The sequence below is a fragment of the Aplidium turbinatum genome, chromosome 6, assembly GCF_918807975.1.
Source record: "Aplidium turbinatum chromosome 6, kaAplTurb1.1, whole genome shotgun sequence".
Taxonomy (NCBI): domain Eukaryota; kingdom Metazoa; phylum Chordata; class Ascidiacea; order Aplousobranchia; family Polyclinidae; genus Aplidium; species Aplidium turbinatum.
The window spans coordinates 34152238-34175727 of NC_137477.1; the positions used below are offsets into that span (position 1 = coordinate 34152238).

The 23490-nt window shown below is 36.2% G+C and overlaps 1 protein-coding gene across 4 annotated transcripts in view; it reads left to right on the forward strand.

Annotated features, from left to right (window-relative positions):
- The first annotated feature begins 2043 nt into the window (after window positions 1–2043).
- LOC145771718 (phenylalanine--tRNA ligase beta subunit-like) overlaps window positions 2044–23490 on the forward strand; it is a 66885-nt gene continuing 45438 nt past the window's right edge. Inside the window, exons 1-2 of one of the 4 annotated variants that reach the window (XM_082583445.1) lie at window positions 2044–2154; window positions 15339–15599. In XM_082583445.1, the coding sequence (XP_082439571.1) occupies window positions 15388–15599 (212 nt within the window). In that variant the 5' untranslated portion in view covers window positions 2044–2154; window positions 15339–15387. Of the gene's footprint in view, window positions 2155–15338; window positions 15600–21604; window positions 22475–23490 lie in introns of those variants that run through there. The other 3 variants (XM_082583447.1, XM_082583444.1, XM_082583446.1) reach the window with 3 other exon arrangements.

Here is a 23490-nt window from a genome sequence, read left to right on the forward strand (position 1 = left end):
CGTTTCTCAGCAGGAGGATCGAGTGGGGAACACTGATTGGTAAGCAAATTTAGATATTTGACAACATATACTGCATTTGTTTAGCTTTACTTAACATAAAATAATTAAATCACTGACCGTAGCGGGATAAGTGCCCACTGCTCAGTTTTGCATTGTATTTCCCTATGAGTTTGTAAGGCCTTGAACCTACAACACGTTGAAAACAACTTTACAAATGCAACTGAAATTATAAAAAAATGAAATCTTAACGCTCTTAAGTTTACCTTGCCTAATACTAGTTATATTGCAAAGTTGAATTTTCCCGTCCCGGTAGCCTATGCAATGAATTATTACTAAGGCAATTATTTTTTGGCCTAAAAATTGAAACTATTGACATTAAAATTTGTTTTGACAAATTTTCATACATGAAGAACTCAAGTAGTTAAATTACGCATCATTGTACAAAATGCTGTATAACACAGCTGCCACAAAACGACATATATCAAAAATTTTACACATTTTGAGGTGTGTTGAGCACCACACCATATTAACCTAATTATTTCACCTAATAGCTTATGATTCACAATAAGTAGACAATGGGCCATTTACACCAGTGTAAAGTAAGCTAAAAAGGCAAATGTGATGCCATACTTGGGTTCAACTTCAAGTGTTGGGTATGAGAAGATATCATAGGTGCTCATTGTACTAAGCCTTTGGCACTAAGAAAGTAGGGTGGCCAGTTCCTTTCTCTCAGCCGCCTTTCCTGCAGCAATTATGCCCACCCAATTTATTACACCCTAGCTAGAGGTGAGCGATGTTCTCAACAACCAGCTGAAGCTGGGAGTCGAACCAGGTTTGGTTGGTTTTGAATCTTTATCCTCGGACTAACAAAGCCTTGATAGGTTATTCCTGGTAGTTTCGCATACATGTGGATTGTAGAGGGTCTGCTACAATTCGGTGAGTCCAATTCTTATCCGTTACACCATCCCTCTGCGCCAAAGTAGGCTACAAGGTGTAAAATGAAAAAACTTCACTGACAGTGCAACCTCTACGACATCACAACAATGCAGTTTGTAAACAATTTAAACTTTGTGAACAATTTTTGATCTAACGCTACAATTTTGATAAATTTTTGACTTTGACAAGTAAAAAAGTAATCACCCTAATTATTACCAATTTTATATCAACAGGTGTTCATGTTGTCACTGTGGCAATAGTTGAGCAACATCAAGCTTTGTGCTACTGTGAGATAGATGCAGCACGGATGAAAGACATGCTAGATGGACAATTGGACATGCATGATTACATTTACTCTGCTTGTTTGTTAATATATGGCGCTGTTGAAACAAAATAAATTGACTTGACTTGCTATCGCCTTATTTGTTTCCAAGTTATCAATTCCGTTCAGTAAAAATAAAGTAAAAAAGATTTTTTTAGGTTAAATTAAAATGGCCTTAGTAATATGTAAGTCTGCACCGAGTGAAAAATGCACTAAACTATGAAAAGCAATTCAATGTCCTGTTAAATCTACATAAAATCGCTCATTTTGTTGGTCCAAGAAATGTAGCCTATGTGATCAGACGAGCGTGAATTTACACAGTAGCCTATGTAGAGTTGGTTGATTGTGTAAAATCATGTGTATGCCATTTCTTTGAATGCAGTATTTGAACTAGACAATATATTATTTAATTCTCCAAGTATAAAAACTACCGCTTGTAATCATAGAAACTCTGGTTAATGAGAGAATACATACAGTTAAATCGCCCGCAGTAAGAAATATTGCTCGATCAGCTTTTATGACGTAGGCTGTACAGTCGCACGCTTCGCTGCTCACGCAAATTCCCGTTTTGACAGCTCTGACAAAACCACGCGCGCAATGGTGGTCTCTATATTGTAATATAGAGACTGTGGTCTGACCGCAATAGGGCAAAATTTTATTGAAAATCGTTTTATGGTAGTATGTTAAACACAAAGAACATGGAAAGTCGCCAAGTCAGGTTTTTCCTTTACTACCCCTTTAATAGCTCTGTTTTTCCAGATGAATTAAAGGTTGCAAAAATCGTAATTTCGCAAAAATGGCAAAAATTTTCCATAAACTAGTTTTATAGTGCAATTGAAGCTGTGACTTGTGAACCGTTTCTTATCGGACGTTTTATGCTTTTAAGAAGAAAAAATGTAAGTTATTAATTGATTATTGATATGAACTTTCTAGCCTAATGTTGTGATTTTAGAGCAGGGTGGTCTAAGCCAAACGCGGCCGCATGCGTCCCGCGGACATATTTTGTGCTGCCCGCGGAGCACTTTTGATGCACAAGAAACCATTGGGTACCACAAGTTTCAAAGTGCTCTCCAGGAAATCTCTGGGGATGCTACTCAGAATGGCAGCACACGAAATGAAGCAGGTGCATTGGCTAAACACATGAACACTCTTGAAGTTGCCCTAATGTGCATACTTTGGAACAATATTTATATTTTGCAGCGCTTCAATACTAGTAGCAAGTTGCTTCAAAGTTCCACTATCGAACTGACACTAGCCATTGGTCTGCTGAAGCTTGGATAAATTCTTGGATGAGTGCAGAGAGAATTTTGACTGTTATGAGCAGCAGGCACGTGATCGCTGTGGCAGCAGCATATATATATAAATCTGAAAGTCGGCGAGCACCAATGCGGCAGAAGCATGTCTGTGATGGAGCTGCTACAGATGATGTGGAAGGAATGTCGGGCCAGCAAAAATTTACAATCAACACGTTTTATGTGATCATCGACCAACTGAAGAGTGCACCACAGAAACGTATCGATACATATTCCATGGTGCTGCAGAGATTTGGAGTTTTGACTGAGTACGACTCCAGGTCTGTTGAAGACATCGATGTTGCTGTTGCAGGTCTGGTTGGTGTGTATTCAAAGGACCTGTCTTCCGACTTCCCATCAGAATTTCGTCAGTTTATGTGCTAGTATAAAGAGCAAAGACGCGACGAAACAACAGCAACAGGAAGTGCCCAGAAGATGTTTAAAATGCTGCACACTACTGGTGTTTATAATGCATTTCCGAACACTGAAATAGCACTTAGAATGTATTTGTCTCTAATGGCTACAAATTGCTCGGGGGAATGCTCGTTTTCACAACTGAAACGAATTAAATACGCTAAACGATCAACAATGTGTCAACAACGTCTTAGTACACTGGCACTTTTGTGTATTAAAAGCAATCTACTCCGTAAGATTGACCTCCAAAAACTAGTTAACAAGTTTTCAATCGCAAAAACGCGCAAAGGTGCTATTACGCATATGACCAAGTTTTTGCACGGTACCCTGTGTTATAGTTGCAACAGCGATCTTTGTGACAATGATTTGGCAACACTGATAATTCTAATTTTTTTAGTTGGCAACCCTGATTTTCGGGCCACTTAAGAAATGGGTCATTTCATTATAATTTTAAGAGAGAAAATACAGGGTCCTCAAAAATTTCTCTTTTTTATATATGCTAATCAGTGTGAAAAATGATAAACAATAAAAAAAAAATTTTTGAAATTTGTTGAGTGGTTTTCGAGATATAGTCGTTGGAAGTTTTCACCACTAGGTGGCGATTTTATGACCGAGCGAGGTGGTCCAGCAAGTCTTTTTGTTAATATATGATATGTTAGTGACATTTTGAAGTGTAAATATATGTATCTCCCTATTTTTGGGGTCAAGGAATCCAATTCTGAGGTCTAAAATGCATTTAGATCAACCTAAGTGGGTCTAAATAGCATTTCAAAATCAATTTCCAGACTTTGCATATGCCAAACTTCTGGAGCCCTTTTTGGCATGTTTGGAAAAGTTTGGGAATTTATTTTTTTTTTAATCATGATCTATTAATCCTATTCTATTAGGAAATACATGATTTATAATTTAGTATTGACCATAGAGAAAGTTAAGAGTCTTACAAGTAATCTTGTAAATTTCATGCAAAATTTATACAAGTATCATACTGTATAATTAACAGATGGATTACTTTTTAACATTGTTAAGAAATAATTTTTTTTTATTAACTCATCAAATTTATAGGCTATTGCATGAATGATGTACCTGATGCCTTATTCAATATTTAATCATTAATTAAATTATTGTGACAGTATATATTCACTATTTAATGCCTTATATGCCTTATGTATGCACTATATGCCTTATTCACTATTTAATCATTAATTAAATTATTGTGATAATACCAAGGTTTTGTGTAAATAGCGGTCATCAAATACTAACTGAAAATACAAATAATGTCTTATTTTCATTTCTGCTATCTTAAAAAGCACACAGCTGAATATGAAATGTTAAAACATTTTACTATTGTCATAATGAGTTTCATACCTGTAGCTGTAAGCCACTGTAAATCAATGATCTTGAAACAAATAACTAATACAAGGTCCCGGTTCAAGCAGACAAATGAAGAAATTGTTATTATTTTGACAAGGTGCAAATTAATTAAAATTAGCAACAATGTTACTCCGGTCACTGTCACTGATTCGAAAGGTACGTCCTGTTGAAGTTGCTGCAAATGGTATTGAAATTATGCAGATAATTTCTGTAAATGGAACCCAACATTGGTCTTTATCAGTCGGCCATTTGAAATCTAAACTTGGTCCAGGTGGATGCATGAACATAACGTGTGCATCCATTTCTTCTTGATTAATTTCGTCAACAAGACCTATCCACCATTGACCATCAAACTTACAAGCAACATAATCATTGACATTTGTATCCAATATATTAATAACATTTGGTACAGCATTAAATGTGTGCACTCCAGCAAAATGTTCATCCTCACTTGTTCTCTTGTATCCAATAGAAGAACAAGAAAGGGGTTGAAAATGATGAAAGGAACGGGTACCAGGAATTGTTGATCCAAGTTCAAAACGCTTGGCCATTACAATACGTTGTTTTTTCAAAGTAAAATGCTCAAAGAAAAAGAAAGTTATTCCTGTCATGTATGATTTGCAGTATTTAAACAATGATTCTGCAGTTAAAATTTGGTTATGACATGGACGTTGTAAACTTGCTCTGGCGGCCGTACGCTTAACAGTACCTCCTATCCCATCACAAGGAGATTTGCTGTGACTTGTGGCAAAAAAGCTCCAAGTTGCCTCAACTTTGAAATCTGATTTGTGAAAACAGAGATTCATCATATTTTTATAGTTTTTGTACTGTCCACCACATCCATCAGAGAAATATTTCAGAACTTTGACCTTGTTATGAAATTGCGTGGCAACATAAGTTGACAATTTCTCCATCAATTGATACACAAATACGACATCATGATCCAAATCATCAGATATAATACACAGGGATTGTTGTTTAATCTCACCATTTTCCAAATAATACATAGCCACCGGATGTAGTGTACACTGACTTTGATTCCAGTGATACGATTGTATTTCATCTTGTATCACAAATTGATAATTTTCAGCAAAATCTAACAAAAGAATTACAGATTTGTCATCAAGTTCCTCCTTCTGTTTTTTGAGAAATCTTGCTTGGCATTTTGCCAGAAACGAATGGGAAGTTAAGTCATCTATTGCAGTCACTAATGAATCAAGGAAGTTAGAACGAGGCAGAATTAGTGTATCAAGGCTACATCTGTCTGTTGATTGCCACCTTTGGAACTTAATCTCTTGTTCTTCATCAGAATCTTTGGCAAGTGGTGTGACCTGTTCCAAATATTCTCGAAGACATTCCTTTCCAGGGCAGTTGTCACACCGATGCATCATGCAAACTCTATTATCAACATTACACACTATCTTTGCCATTAAGGACTTGTAGTCATCGTTACCTGATGTGTGTGCAGCATTAGCTAATAGCAAAGCATTCTGATGATGTACACATACACATACTGAATACGTTCCACTGGACGAAACATTAACACACCACTTTGGTCTCAGGGAAAAAAATTTGGTAATTCCTATTTGTTTGAAGGGATGCTTTTCCAAAAATTTGGCATGCAGTTCCTTCACATTGCAAAGAAGCAAACGTTTTTGTTCATAGATATTTTTACCAATGCTAACACAGTCTTTTTTTCCAGGCATTATCCTGCTATTCTCATCATCTTGGTAAAACTTCAATACAGCTTTCACCGTTTCATCATCAATTCCAAACCTTGTTTTGCGTGTTGGATGTCCCAGTATGCCATGCTCTTTTCGTAATAAATTTGCTTCTCTGATTAGATATTCAGAAACTTTAAAATAAATTGCAGCTTCAGAAATTGTCCAGTTTTCCGGTATTAATGTGAGAATGTGTTTTTGCTCATTGTAAGATTTGGTGGCTTGTAATTTATCTCTTATCAGTTCATTTAATGTATCATGTGCAGCAGCCTTTTTCTTCAACAGGGCAAGTTCTTTCATGTTAATGACACTATCTTCCTCCATTGAAATCTCTTCTACCTCAAGCAATCCACTGTACAAATCCCCTAGCTTCTTCTTAACTGTGTTTATTTTTTCTATCCCTTGATCTGTTCTACGGCGTTTTGAGAGACCATGTGAGCTATGCATTGGTGATAAGTCAAGTGCATCCAACGTATTGTTAACCTTAGCCTTACTGACTATCTTTTTCAATTCACTGGAGTATTCAGCATCCACTGAATCGTCTGAGGTTATGCTCTTGTCATCATCTGATGAAGCTACACGTGGTATTTCCAGTGCTGAAATGGTCTTGTAACAAGACGCACACATTCTCCATCCTGGTATGACAAATAAGTTTTTCTGTTCCATTTTTTCAGCAATTTTTATTGATATTTTGTGGGTTCCTTTTGCTTTGTTTTTGTGTGCATTAAGTATATTACAACATTTAGAAAACTTTCTTTCGAAGACAATTCCAAGAAATAATTTTTCATGATGGAGACAAATTGTTGATAGGTCTGACTCTTTGTGAGTGTATCTGAGTTCAGATCTCCACAAAATTAATTTTTTGTCACTATCCCCATACTCGGCAAATGCTTTTAATTCCATTTTCCTCACATAGCTCATTTTGTGACAATTTTCATCGTCCAATATAACTCCAAGACTGCAGGGTTCCATCTTCCTCAAACTGACGTTTGCAACACAATTTAATATAGAATAACAGAATATATATTATATATAAATTAATTCATGTATCATGTAAGACTTAAATTCTAGAAAAATACAATATTATATATACTGTCACAATAATTTAATTAATGATTAAATAGTGAATAAGGCATCAGGTACATCATTCATGCAATAGCCTATAAATTTGATAAGTTAATAAAAAAAAAATTATTTCTTAACAATGTTAAAAAGTAATCCATCTGTTAATTATATGATACTTGTATAAATTTTGCATGAAATTTACAAGATTACTTGTAAGACTCTTAACTTTCTCTATGGTCAATACTAAATTATAAATCATGTATTTCCTAATAGAATAGGATTAATAGATCATGATTAAAAAAAAATAAATTCCCAAACTTTTCCAAACATGCCAAAAAGGGCTCCAGAAGTTCGGCATATGCAAAGTCTGGAAATTGATTTTGAAATGCTATTTAGACCCACTTGGGTTGATCTAAATGCATTTTAGACCTCAGAATTGGATTCCTTGACCCCAAAAATAGGGGGATACATATATTTACACTTTAAAATGTCACTAACATATCATATATTAACAAAAAGACTTGCTGGACCACCTCACTCGGTCATAAAATCGCCACCTAGTGGTGAAAACTTCCAACGACTATATCTCGAAAACCACTCAACAAATTTCAAAAATTTTTTTTTTATTGTTCATCATTTTTTGCACTGATTAACATATAAAAAAATAATGAATATTAAAGAACCCTGTGGAAAAAATCATGAATTCTCTTAAAATTATAATGAAATGACCCAAATGTGCCTCAGGGTTGTCAGTTTGGAATAATTGATTCCAGATCTGGAATCAAAACGAACTGTCTAGTAGGGAAAAAAAATGTCTGGAATCTGGAATAATTTTTAGAAGCAAATTGGGATTGTTTAGACAAGTCTAGATTGTTTCGGTAATTGTCTTTTTTTTCATTGCATTTAGTAGCTGCAACGCGTGCGGGTAACTTTCTGCACTTTGTTTGAAACTTTGTTGCTAAATTGCACGTTCTCTGGCGCGAACGCCTGTCTGTGAGAAATGTGACGCAACCCAGTTAGCTGACAGGACTTTCCGCACACTAACACTGGGTTATATTTCCATGTATGTTAAGTTTACTAGTTTTAATCTGTTATGTTTTGAGGTTGTTACACCGTAGTTATTGTTAAGTACGGTATTTATTGATTTTCATATTTTGTTGCATCGAAGAAGTTAGATAAGAAGTTCAAAAATCCAAGAGTAGCCTACATGAAGTTTATTGTAGGAAGAATATGGCTCTACGCAGTGGCGTATCCTGGTGGGTTGAGCAAGGCATTGAAGGGAAACAATAAAACTCGTGGAGGGTAATAACGTGCCGAAGGTATGCGTATTCTAGGGGGGTCCGAGGTCATGCCCCCTGGAAAATTTTTGCAAAGTTACATTCAAATAATGGATTATAGTGCTTTCTGGAAACACTTTTAGGGTAATATTCGTATGAAATTTATTAGCAGATAAACAGCTATTAACTTAGGCTACAGGTAGCTCTTACACGAACGGGCAAAAACTGGGCAAGGTTTCTCAGCAGGAGGCAACCCTACGTACATTTTTCAAGAATTCTAATGATACAAAGAAAAAACAGTTGCTCTTTAACTTACTGTGTTCATTTGTTAGGATACATCGTTTAACACTGCTAATTATTTGACAAACTTTTTCAACAAGTACGCAGGCACAGATATAAAAATGGGGCGAACAAAGGCGACAAACTTCATAAAAAAATGTGCTGGCACCATCTTATCGCAGGGATATTTTCATTTCAACAGGAAGATTCTTGCCACTACTTGTATATTTACAACGTACACTGCGTATTTAATGGTATTTTGTTCTAGACTTAAAATGAAATGTCTAGAATAAATTTTAGAATAATTAGAATCAAACTGACATGCAATCTGGAAGGGAAGGCTGCAACTAATCTGACAACCCTATTGTGCCTACAGGCCAGCAGACTCTTAATCCGGCACTGCGTCTGCAGACGTTAAATCAATGTAAAAATGGCGGATTTTACTGTCTGGGTGAGCCGTGTGATAAATTAAAGCCTTCGGTTGCGTCATAATGAATTGCGTGTAATTACCACCCCTTGACGGAGGAGCAAGATTACGCGCGCCGGTATTTAAAAGAGAATAGCCGGGAAAAAGTGGGAAACGAGGTAAAATTGTTTACCATAGAAATGCTTGTCACAAAGCAATAACGAAATTCTGGAAAACCTTTTCGAATGCGTTGATTAATGATTTTAATTGGGAAAGAAAGCCAGAAGTAGACATTTTTTTATTCAGGTTAAAGTGAACCACTCTACGTTGGACTAAAGTTCAAAGTACCGTAACTATCAAGTTGCCTTGCAAAGCGGAAGATCAAAGTTTGCAAAACCGGTCGTAAAGTTAATTTTGCCCAAAAATTAGGTCGTTGAAATCAATGCTTAATTACTTGTAACTTTCACGTGATATAGGCCTAATTTATTTTTGTAGTTAGAGTGTAAAGATGGAGGTTTGATATTATCGAATTGAATCGCCGGTTAATAGGCTACTTACCGCCGGTTAAATCTCTAAATTGATGGACCGTGCATTATCGTAAAAACTGTCCGTCCGCGCATTTGCCACTTTGACTATAGGCCTATATGATAATGTATGACTTTGTTTTAGAGCAGGGGTTCCCAACCTTTTTTACACCGTGGCCCTTTTTGAAAAATTTGAAAAATCAATGGCCCCCCCGATTTTTTCAACCTTTTGAAAAGATTAAGAAACGTCATTTTAATTGAAAAATTCAATTCAATTTATTTTTCTTTGTCAGAATGCAAAAGAAATGATATTGTGAAAAAGAAATACAGTAACAAAACTAACAAAAGGAAAAGGTGGCAAAACCTTAATGGTTTAAGACGTGCATGAATGGATCTAATATTGCGGTATGCATCAATAAATATAGTTAAGCGCGGCCACCAAATCTGATACTTTAAAATAAGTTGATGAATTAGTTAAGAATCAGTCGCCTCCTGGTTCCTGGAACAACTGGAGCGCGAATTCTTAAAGCAATGAGAACACGACTGAACCCAACATCACAAAAACAAACTAATATACACAGTTACACACACATATTGAAATTACGTAACGGACTATCAAAACAAGGACTATTTACGGATTTCATACAGAAATAAAGTGTTCGCAGCAACGATATTAAGTAGCCTATAGATTGCTGAACAAATACATAATATGGCAGCTCATTATCAAGATAAAATAGTTAAAAAAGCTTTGTTTTTTTAAATTAATTTCCTGTGCATGTAAGAGCATAAGAAGCATGATGATATAGCAGCGTGTTTTTGGTATTTCTAATAAGAGTTGAATCATATTTTATAGCGTCAATGAGGGATGGAGTGTTTTTGGTATCGCAAATGAGAGGTGGAGATTCTTTGGTAGTGCCGATGAAGGATGTAGTGTCTGAGTTGTTTCAAGCATCTTTTCCAAACCAACCTAAAGAATAATCTTACGAAAAGTCAAACGATCCTCTGAACGAACATAATAGCTTATAATAATTAGGGAGTAGTTAGGTGCAAGCTGGTAGTAACTTAGTGATATATTCTTATCTGGCAAATATTAAATTATGCAAAATGGTATAGTAGTTTATTCATGGAAGATTAAAGATAGTAATCATCATTCTTATCCGGTCGGGTGTAATATATGATAAGATATACGTATGGTAAGATATGTTAATGTATAGTAATATATGATATGTAGGATAAATTTACAAAAGTGGCATTTGGAAAGGCATGCTATACCAGGATATGGTGCAACAATCAATAATACAGTCAGATAATTAATTAAAGAGTTACAGCATAGGTTGTTAGAGGTTAATTTTCAGAACGCAAGTGCTTTTTCAGGTTACTGCAAAATATTGAAAAGGTTTCAATTTCAGTGATGGTTTTCGGGAGATGGTTCCACACTTTAACTCCACTAAACTGAATGGATTGTTGAGTCAAGCTTTTGGAGAAGTAGGGGAGGAAAAAGTGATTGTTGCTTCTGGTTGATATTGAGTGCAAATTGTTTTTAAGTTGAAATAGAGAATTAAAGCATTGGGGTAAGTGATTGTGTTTGAGTTTGAACATAAATTTTGCAGTTTCTATTGTGTATAGTTCATCAATTGTGAAGAAATTATGGGATTCAGAGTGATTTGATTCATGTTTTGCAATCATTTTTATAAATTTGTTGCAAATCTTTTGAAGCTTTTTTAAAACAGTTACATGACCATGCTTCAATACACTTATGCAATACCGGAGATTGCTTTCAATTAAGGAATGGTAAAGGCAAATCAAATTGTTAGTGTTTAGGTAGGGCTTAACCTTGCAGATAACTCCAAAGTTTTTGCGAAGTTTTTGCAGTAAAGATAGCGTGTGGGTGGGGTTTCCATGACAAGTCTTCGCTTGCAGCAAAATGCCCAGAAAACTAATAGTGTTGACACGTTCAATGGGTTGATTGCATATAGACAGTGTGTAAGAGAGGTTTGAAAGTTTATTTGTACTATTGAATAACATGTATTTTGTTTTTTTTACATTAAGTGATAACTTATTTGCTGCTAACCAATTTGTTACTCAGCTGTCATTTCCTCATGCGCCATTTCGAAAAGTTTATCATAATTTTTACTGCAAAAGAATAAATTGGTATCGTCAGCAAACATTATAGATTCAGAGTGTACTAAACATCTCGAAAAATCATTGACATAGATTAAAAATAATAAAGGTCCAAGGATCGATCCTTGTGGTACTCCATAACATATTTCTCTTTTAGCAGACATTGAGTGAGAATTTGCTTAATTTCAAGAGTGGTGGTGGGCTGTAAAAAAATTGATTTACTAATAGGATTGGAAAGGTAGTCTGAAAATTGTGAAGTTGTGTTTGGAATTTTATCAACTAGCTTTGATGCAATTGAAGAAAAATATTCATTAAAGCAGTCAGCTTTATCTTTATTGTGAATTAAGATTTTATCTCCAGCAACCAGACGGGACCATTTGTTGCACTTGCTTTTCCCTAATAGCTGATTTAAAACAATCCAGGTGCTTTTCAGATCATTTTTGTGTTTTAACAGAGCAATTTTGAAATGATTTTGCTTTTTGAGTTTCAGTGATCTAACATAAAAGTTTCTCAGAGCATTGTACCGGGATTTATTTATTTCAGATGATTTTCTAATGTATTTTTTATATGCAAGTTGTTTTTTTCTATGAAGTTCACAGAGTTCAGCATCATACCAACATTGGGTTTTTGTGTGTTTTACTGATTTGACAGGAAAACTATTTTTAAATAATTCGGAGTAATTGTTAAAAAACCTATTGTAAGCTGTATCAGCGTTAGTTTCTTCCATAATATTTTTAGTGTTAAACTCTGATAATCTTTTAACAAAATTACAGATGTTTGTGTTACTAAAGCATCTTTTCTCTTTGAAGTGGGAAAATTCTTGAATTAAACCTAATTGAGAGCATTGTATTACAGGCAGATGGTCAGCAATGCAGTCAACTATTATACCAGCATTTGTTTTGGCATTATAGACATTTGTCCATATGTGATCAATAGCAGTGGAACTGGATGAAGTAATTTTAGTTGGTTTAGTTATCAATGGATGGAAGCTGTATTCAAACATTGCATCAACAAAGTTACTAGTGTGACAGTTGTTATGATCTAATAAATTGTAATTAAAATCTCCCATAATAAAACATTGTGCATTTGATTTTGATATTGTTTGTATAGTTAGAAGGAGTGTTTGCAGAAAATCAGAGTTGACAGCACAAAGTGATTGAGGGGATCTATAAATAGTACCACAAGTTAACTTTTTTTTGTTCACAAATAAATCAACAAAAAGAGATTCAAACTTTTTTTCTTTCATAATAGTCAAGTCATTTCTTACAGAGAATATAAGATTATCTTTAATGTACAGTGCTACTCCTCCGCCCTTTTGTTTATATAGTAACCGGCACACAATAAACATGATAGTACATTAGTTATTAATATTACATATGCAGTTAATGTGATGGTTGAGCTTGTTTTTGCTCTGACAATGTCTTAATTGCTTGTTTGGTGGTGGAAAGAGCAAGCCGCATGTCATATTGAATATCCAAGACGCTGCGCAGCTTTGTCTTCAGAAGTACCGTAACATGGTTGAAAACCCACATTCACAATGATATGTTGATGGAAAAGGCAACAGCAATGGCATGACAATTTCATTAACCTAAGGGTACGATTTGCTTAGTTTTGTCCAAAATGTGGTCAAACTATCTTTCTCAAAGCTCAATCCGGTCGCCGTCTCTTCTTGCAGCTTCAAGAGTTCGCTTTGTGCACCATCGTTTGTGTCTGGAATATTAGTAACAGGACAATGCAAAGGATCTTTTACTAGTGTAGCAGCTTGATCTGGTATGTCAGGGAAATACTTGCTGAAATCTTGCATCAAATCTCCCAAGTGGGCACTACGGTAATTAATTGTTTCAAGTCAGCAGACATATCCACATCTCTGCCATCCAATAGCCTACTTCTGATAACTTTGGAAACATTGCAAAATTGCCCAATTCTATTTTTCTCTGCCAATTGCCAAGTTTTCTGATAAATCCTTTAAATGATAATGTCCTTTAATATAATGTCTTTTAATAATTTTAAAAATTTGGGCAAAATGTACTAGTATTTTTATTAAATTTTAATTAATTTCTTTTGTTATATAGTGTTGGAGTGAACTTAGATATGATAAATTAAAAAATTATTATTTTCAAATTTTTCCATGGCCCCCTTGAAAAAGGCTCATGGCCCACTAGGGGGCCATGCCCCCAGGTTGGGAACCCCTGTTTTAGAACATCAAACTATTTTTTTGGTGGATACCTCCTCCGTGACGTCATCGCCTTTTTAACCAAGTGGGGAGCTTGTAAACCAGCTCCCAAAAATCTACCATTTTGTGTCGATTCAATGTCATCAGATGTTAAACGCACCCAAAAAAAAAGGCAGTGGCTATTTGACCGGCGCCGGTCTTTGAATCACTATTTGACCGGTCATGACGTCACTATATAGGCATTTTTTTCTTTTTCTCTTTCAAAGCAAAAGACAAGAAGAGTGCCTTATAAGTTCTAAATTCAACACTTATGATCAACTGATTCTGTGGCGCAAAGGATACGTATCGGGCTGGTGCTCCAGAGGGAATGAGTTCGATACTACGCGGAAGCGTTTTTTAAAAATTTGTAACCAAATTTTGACACGAAGTGACTCAATCGTTAGGTTTCTGCATTTTTGTGGTCAATTTTTAATTTGACAACGCAAAAATGTAATGACGAACGGAAAATTACCCAGAGAAATTCTCAAATTTCAGAAAATTAAAAACTCTAACTTTATTACTTAATTTTATTTTTTAATTTTCTTGAATTTAAGAATTTCTCTGGATAATTTTCCATTCGTCGTAAGAGGATGTGACCATGTTTGCCGAACGACGCAAAAATGTAATGCGTTGTTCGGCAAACACGGTCACATCCTCTTATGACAAACAGAAAATTACCCAGAGAAATTCTCAAATTCCAGAAAATTAAAAACTCCAACTTTATTACTCATAGTTGAAAAGACATAAAAAATTGGGCTGTAGGCTACTCAAATTAAAAATTGACCAATAAAATGCAGCAGCTTAATGATTGAGTCCATTCGGGTCAAAATTTAGTTTAAAATTAAAAATTTAAAACTTAATTTAAAGTTTAAAATTTAGTTTAAATTTACAGAAGGATTTTGTTGGATTACAGAAGGATTATCGTTGGATTTTCAAAAAATTGCCGAATAGGGAACTAACTGATAAAGACTGTAGCCAAATAGGGAACTAGCCCAATCGGACTAGCCAAATCGGACTAGCCCAATCGGGCTGTAGCCGAATAGGGTAATAGCCAAATCGGACTAGCCCAATCGAACTAGCCGAAACGGGCCATTCCGATGAAATCAGGAGGATGAAGTGTTCAGGGGACGAAATAGGTTGCATCCGTGATTTACAATTACATCTCTAAACGTGAGAGGCTGAAAATTTTGAACAGGTCTAATGCAGTATGCTGAACTGTCAAGATATGTCTCTCTCAAATAAGCTTTTATGGTTCAAAAATAAAGATTTCCACCATCTATCAAGATTAAGTTTTTAGTATGCTAATCCTTCCACCATAGTGCGACACAATAACAGTTCAAATTGTAGAATTTCACCAAAAAATCCTTATTCACACATAAACTTTCATTATGGTTGCAGAGTATTATCATTCTATAAAGTTGGACTCGCATCTCATGCTTGCTGTAGAATGCCTACTGTTAGTGTTCATCGTGATGACTTATTTAAACTTCTTGGAAAAAGTTATACTGATAAACAATTTGATGAGCTGTGTTTTGAATATGGAATTGAACTTGATGAAGTGACATCAGAAAAAGAACAAATTCAAAAGGAGCAGGGTGACACGAAAGCTTCAGGGGCCTCTGATGCTGTGATTTACAAAATTGACATTCCTGCCAATAGGTGAGCTATACATATACAATTTTATACATTTGTAATCTTCTTTCATAAGGGCTTATATGCATAGTCAAAAACGTTTTCTATTTTGTTTTGTGTGTTAAATATTGTCTTGTTGCTTGATTATATATGTCTGTTTGTGGATAAAAATAGTAACCTCTTTATTCTATCATAGGATTGCCTAAAATGAAAACTGTCTAGTTGTCTTGCAGCATGTGTATTGTGTAGGCTATACAGTATGCTCAAGTTTAAAAGTAAAGTGTCGAATTATGTTTTTTTATATATGTTGCAAGCTGCGTATGATTATGAGAAAGCATTTGATAGAGTTAACCACGAGAAACTGATTCACTGTTTGTCCAATATTGGTATGAATGGCAAAGACTTATGTTTTATTATCAATTTGTTCTGGAATCAAAAAGCATTTATTCGCATGGAATTGGAAAAAGACTTGTCTAAAGGAATTGATATCAAGCGTGGAGTACGCCAAGGGATGTGTACTCTCTCCGTGTCTTTTTAATTTGTATATGTACAGAAATGGTTTTTCGACGCATTGATGATGATGATATGAAAGGGGTAAATGTTGGCGGTTTAAACATAACAAATTTACACTATGCTGATGATACTGTTCTGTTGGCTGAATCACAAGAAGATCTTCAAGAAACGTTGGACATTGGACAATGTCAACTCAATTGGCAAAGAATTTAATATGAAAATTAACGCTAAAGAGACTAAATCAATGATAATCGCAAAATCACCAGACACTCCAGTACTCCAAATTATCATTGACAATGAAAATACACAAAAAGTAAAATCTTTTTCTTATCTTGGACATTTAATAACTGAAGATTGCAAAAACTATATTTGGAAAAATGAAAAATGTTTTAATCAATCAAAGTTTAAATTTATCAATTTGTCAAAGGATACTAAAATGCTATATCTGGTCAACCCTTTTATACAACTCTGAACTTTAAACAACTCTGAACTACAACTTGGACAGTGTCACAAAAAATGGAAAAACGGATCGATGCCTTTGAGCTTTGGTCATACAGACAAATGTTAAAAATTTCATGGAAACAAAAGATCACTAACGATGAAGCTGGGTTTTTTTTTTCGCTGACAGTTTTCGGTCATTTGTCCGAAATGACTTGAAAAAATTCGGTCATTTTTTATTTATTTCGGTCATTTTTTCTGAGGAAAATATTTCCTTTCAAGTAGCTGATACAAACCAAAATTTGCACTTCCTGACTAGCTACAACATAGGCGCCAACTTTTTATGCTGTATTGATACATAAAACAATAGATGAACTCATAGGCGCCTAACTATTTTTTTGGCCGTGGGGGCGAAAGCGTGTTTCATCAGCAGCAACGTAAATTCAGCAAAATGTCACGCAGATGGATGACGTAATTATGTCGTCACACTAGGATTGCTTTCATTACCGCACTCGGAGTTATCGCTACGTTCGACCTACCGTTAATTATTATGAACACAACTCGACCAAAACACATGCCATGCGCCTGCGTGGGCTAGCGGATAGCGGTTGATGGACTGCGACTCTTTAAGCTAAGCACAACATAAAGTTTAGCAACGAACTAGATTTATTAGCATGAAACAAGAGACGAAAAGGTTTACTAAAAGGTATACTGTAAATGGAATGAAAATACTAACTTGATCATACGCTTGAAAATATATATACCTGTTGAAAGCAAAATCATTCATGTTTACATCAATTCAACATCACGTCACCTTGAATAAATTTAAAAGTTGCTGACATCCGTAAACAGCCCTTGAAAAATAGTTACGGAGAGACGTTTGATTAAGTTTTCGACTTGACATTGCTCTCTTTTCACTACAATGTTGCAACTTATGACTGACCTACTTTCAATTCGCTGTAAAACGCCCGTTTTCGTGTTGCAGATGAAACAGAAGATGCGCATACTCCCGCCTTTGATCGGGTTTCTATGGTAACGGTCGTGTGTGCGCCATGCAGGTTGCGCGAGTCGGTTGCTGCGTTAATTATGCCGCGTGTGCGCAATGCGGTTTGTACCAGCCCTTGTTGCGTTGGTTAGTGGTTACCTCGGGCCCAGACTTCAAGTTCATTTTCACAGCGAGCGATTCACTGCAGAGGTTTCGACTTTCGAAAGCGACATCGAGTCCATTTGCAAGCGCATTAAGCTAAACTCACGCTGCGTCTACGTAGCAAATTATGTTGTTTTTGGGTGCATTCAACATCTGATGACATTGAAACGACGCAAAATAGTAGATTTTTGCTATGTCCCAGGCAGCAAAATCAGTCATTTTTACATTGATTCAACGTCTGCAGACGTTAAATCAATGTAAAAATGACAGATTTTTTTGTCTGGGGTGGGATTGTAGCATCGCTACTCGTTCTGGTGATTATTTATCGCGAAGCTGTTGCGGTTTGCATTTAAAAAATGTTTTCCTGCTGCCGATCGCTAGTTCATCTATTGTTTTATGTATCAATACAGCATAAAAAGTTGCTCCCACGCAGAAATATGCGTGGGGGCCTGGCCCCCACGGCTTAGGCGCCTATGGATGAACTAGCGATCGGCAGCAGAACAACATTTTTTGAATGCAAACCGCAACAGCTTCTCGATAAATGATCACTAGAACGAGTAGTATGCTACAATTCCACACCAGACAAAATCTGTCATTTTTACATTGATTTAACGTCTGCAGATGTTGAATCAATGTAAAAATGACTGATTTTGTTGCCCGCGACATAGCAAAAATCTACCATTTTGTGTCGATTCAATGTCATCAGATGTTGAATGCACCCAAAAACAACATAATTTGCTACGTAGATGGAGCGTGCGTTTAGCTTTATGCGCTTGCAAACAGACTCGATGTTGCTTTCGAAAGTCGAAACCAACATAATTTGCTATGTAGACGGAGCGTGCGTTTAGCTTTATGCGCTTGCAAACAGACTCGATGTTGCTTTCGAAAGTCGAAACCTCTGCAGTGAATTGTCGCGGCAGTGAACCGCTCGCTGTGAAAATGAACTTGCAGTCTCGGCACGACGTAAACACCAACCAACGGAACAAGGGCTGGTGCAAACCGCATTGCGCACATGCGGAATAATCAACGCAACAACGGACTCGCGCAAACTGTGTGGCGCACACACGACCGTTGCCATAGAAACCTGATCAAAGGCGGGAATATGCGCATCTTTTGTTTATCTGCAACACGAAAACAGGTCAGTCATAAACTTGAAAGCAGGTCAGTCATAAGTTGCGATATTGTAGTGAAAAGGGAGCAACGTCAAGTCGAAAACTTAATCAAACGTCTCTCCGTAACTATTTTTCAAGAGCTGTTTACGGATGTCAGCAACTTCTAAATTTATTCAAGGTGAGGTGCTGTTGAATTGATGTAAACGTGAATGATTTTACTTTCAACAGGTACATTTTCAAGCGTATAATCAAGTTAGTATTTGCATTCCATTTTTAAGACATTGTCATTCCATTTACAGTATATATACCTTTTACTTTTTAGTAAACCTTTTCGTCTCTTGTTTCATGCTAATAAATCTAATTCGTTGCTAAACTTTATGTTGTGCTTAGCTTAAAGAGTCGCAGTCCATCAACCGTTAGTTTACGCAGACGCATGGCATGTGTTTGCTTAACCGAAGTGGTCGAGTTTTGTTTATAATAATTAACGGTAGGTCGAACGTAGCGATAACTCCGAGTGTGGCAATAAAAGCAATCCTCGTGTGACGACATAATTATGTCATCCATCTGCGTGACATTTTGCTGAATTTACGTTGCTGCTGATGAAACACGCTTTCGCCCCCACGGCCAAAAAAATAGTTAGGCGCCTATGAACTACAACATTAAGTTTCGCTGAGAAACGTTGTCGTGTTTTATTTGAGAAAACTTTCTTCAACGTTCATCAGCGAAACTCAATCTTGCAACAACCGAATTGACTATACATTTTTCGGACATTTTGACCGAATTGACTATATTTTTTTCGGACATTTTGCTAAAAAATCGGTCAATGACCGATAAATGACCGAAAAAAAAAAACCCAGCGATGAAGTATATATTATCCAAATTCAATTCAAGCAAAATTCTCTTACAAATAGTCAAAAGAAGAAAATTGAAGTATTTTGGACACACAATTTAGGTCAAAACTCGTTACAAAGATCATTAATAGAAGGAAAGATAAACGGTAAAAGAAACAAAGGTAGACCAAGAATGATTTGGACATCAAACATCACTAAATGGACAAAATTAAGTTATGAAAATGCAGTACGAACAGCTCATGGTCGAGAACAATGGCGCATTGTATCCAACCCTCAATATGAGGAAGGAACATAATGATGCAGTCCTCGAAATTAGCGGCGGCACACTGCAGTTGCCGTGGTAAATGCTGCCGCAAACGTCATATTGGCCATTCTGCTACGGCAATAAAAATGCCGTCGCAAAATGAGCATTTAATTCGGACAAAATTGTTCAAAATTTCTTCCTGTTTGATTTACTAGCAGCGTGAGTTTAATCAGCAGAAACATCGCACCAAGACCTAACCTCGGACTATTTTACTTGCTGTGAGCACTCACACAGTCTTCGAAATTAGCACATTTTTACATCGCAAAAACGTTGAAGAGGCCAAACGGCTAAACTTGAAATTACCTCGGAAATTGCTGTGAACGTTTATTACGAAAAAATTGTACCAAAACATGTAAAACGAGAAAAGAAAAAAATTATCGAATAGTCTATCACGACCACACTGTTTGATTTGTTGTGATGTAATAATACCAAAATTAGCGATACAGCGAGCAACGCGATACGCACGCTGTTACGGTGATTCACGTTAAATAACTCATTGGAGGGGAAAAAGTAAGTTAATTTTGGGTTGATTCAACGTTCGAGTCAACACAAATCGATTTAATTTTCCCGGCGGGTTTTTGTTTGTCGTATCCAGGCTTACACCTGGTGGTTGAAGATTTAGATTAAGTGGACGGGAAGGCAAGGAAGCCAATCTTCGTGTCCACCTTCAGGCATGCCTTTAAGTGTCCTGCCAAAGAGGCAAAGACACAGTCGCATGCTCTTGAGCGGTGTCGAACAGGCGCCCTTTTGAGTGCCGTTCCAGAGCTCTCACCACTCGGCTATCCCGGCGGGTTATATCGCGTAACAACAATGCCCAATAAAAAATTTCCGTTTGTTTTACATTAATTCGACATCTAGCGACGTTGAATTATCATGAAATAACGTTAATTGCTCAATCAGGTACCGGTAACAAATCAATAGCTCCCTGCGAGAAGATTGCCTCGATTTATACAGTACACTAACATAATTTTGGCACAATTACCGGTAGGATACTGCGAGCAACACAAAGTCTGTTGGATAAAAAACTAGTCAGAATCGGAATCATCGGAAAATGAGGTTGTCGTCACTGGAATACTTAAAGACGCAAAACTGCCCTTTCATGAACGGCGAATGCGCGATGCCATATGATAAGAAGCATTACTTTTCTTGACTGCCGAAGAACCATTTATCCAATGTTGTACCACTTTTTATATTCGCAACGACACCGGTAAAAAATAAGCATTCGATGAAAGAATAACTTTTGCTTAACAATTAAGCCAGTATTTATAAGGTTGCAAACTGTTTACAGTTCACAAGAGCATTGTCAGCGCACAAAATAGCTTGCCTGATGCTCTGGGCTACCGCCCTGTGACACACGATGAAGAAGAGGCGCATAAAATTTTGTTTGATTAAAACATACGGCAATTGCCGCCGCAATCCAAGGTTTGTTGATTTGGCGACGGCAATGTTTTTGCCGTCGTAGATGGAAGCTAATTTCGAGGGCTGATGATGATTTCATGTGTAGCTAAGATTCACTTTTATTTAGTAGTGTATCGACCCCCCAGGTTGAAACCCCCTGGACTACACAGTCGTCATTTCACATCATCATTATATATATATGGCAGATTGAGCGGTGGACAGTCTTTTTGCTGATTACAAAAGGCCGGATAGCAACTGGGATCTGTTTACTATTCTGGGAGACAAGCCACCACATGTTTATTTTCATGGAGTTGAAATATGCCATTATGGTATTTTTCTAAATTACAGAATCTTTAAAAATAATTTCATCAACAACGTTTGGAACTAATGTTAGCAATCTTCCTTAGGAAGAGGAAGACAACTTAATTCTAGAACGGTTTGTTGGATGATAGGGATGCAAAGGGGGGATGTGTTGCGACTTTTGGGTTGAAGTGGCCCAGTCTTATTCTGATATCGCAAAGATGGCACTAAAACTGCTGATTCTATTTCTAAGAACTTACTAATGCAAAACAGAATTTTCAACACTACTCACTATTAAAACGAAAGCTCAAAATAGGTTGGATGTAATGTGTGATGTGAAGGTTTTGTTGTGCAAAACACAACATAACATAGAACTGATAACACCAAAGAAGGTGCAGTGGTGCACCCATCACTTCCATCACATTGAAGAATGAATTTCTAATTGCATGTTACAAATGAATTACATACATACAAATTTTGAACTACACACATACATACAAATTTTGAAAAATGAAATACATACAAATTTTGAACAACAATATCGATTGCTTGTGCTGTACTTTTATGTTTGTAGATATTAACAGCAAACGCAATACTCCATAATCAACACGACACGTCGCAAAAGGGGATGAGAGCTTCATCAACACCATCAGGACATCATCATCTACCAGCTCATCCATTCCATCACCCACCAGGACAAGAAACAATAACATACACTGGATATCAAACCTCAATCGTCTTAGGCTACTGTGTGATGTGCAGTCTAACCATAGAAAGAGCTCAACACCTGCTCTCCTGGGCCACATTGAAACGGGCTTTTGCCTGAGGATGGGTTTCTTGTATGTCCGGTTTTCTTTCTCCATCCTACTATTATTATTATTATTATTATGACTGCTCATCCACATCAATATTGGAACTGGCAAATTCAATCCACAACACTTTTCATTAGGCTGTCATTCATTACTACATGTGTGCTTTTCTGTTTTTATTTTATTTTTTGCTATTTGTTTTTTTGGGTTTTGTGGCCGTGCTAACTACTGATATATAGCCTACTACATAATTTTTCATTCAGGCACGTTTTAAACCTTTCAAGGTTTTGCCACCTTTTCCCATTCGTTAACGTGCTGGTAGGTTTATATCGATTTTTGTAGTTAGTATTTTTTTCGTCCCGGACGCGTTAATGATGAAAAATAAAATGATTGATGATTGAATGATTAGGCTATTTACTGCTTACTTAATTTTATGGTGGACCGTGTCATTGAAAAAATTGCAAGAGGACCGTTTCCCAATTTTTTTAACAAAGTTTAAGGACTACTATGTAGAGAAATATTGAGATTATTCAGGAGAGTGATGTGCACTCCAAGAAATCATGTACAACTGGTTGATCTGGTTGTATAGAAACAACAATTTCAATTTTTTGTGAAACAATGTTGAAAATGCACCCAGCTGGCATCAAAACATTCTTCTGAAAAATCATTACAACTTCGGTTGAAAAAGTGATAATTTGAATTTCATTGAGCTGAATAGGTTAGTGTTACCAAGATAGGTTTAGCTGAACTCTCTTTTTGTCTGAACAATTCATATACAATTATACTGCAGTTTATGTAACGTTAACCCAAATAATGCTATTTGTGTTTGATCACACATGAATGTCATGGCCGAAACGATTTCTTACCCGAATGAAGCCAATACTGATGGAAAGCTTTTCAGACAAGTTCATTAGCTGTGCTTTTAAATGTGTCCTATTCGATCAAGGTGGTCAAAACCTGATAAGATGAAGGTGATCACAGTTATTGTTTTATCACAAACAAAATAGCTGCTGATTAAAGTATAACAAATTTTGCTGCTGTTGGTT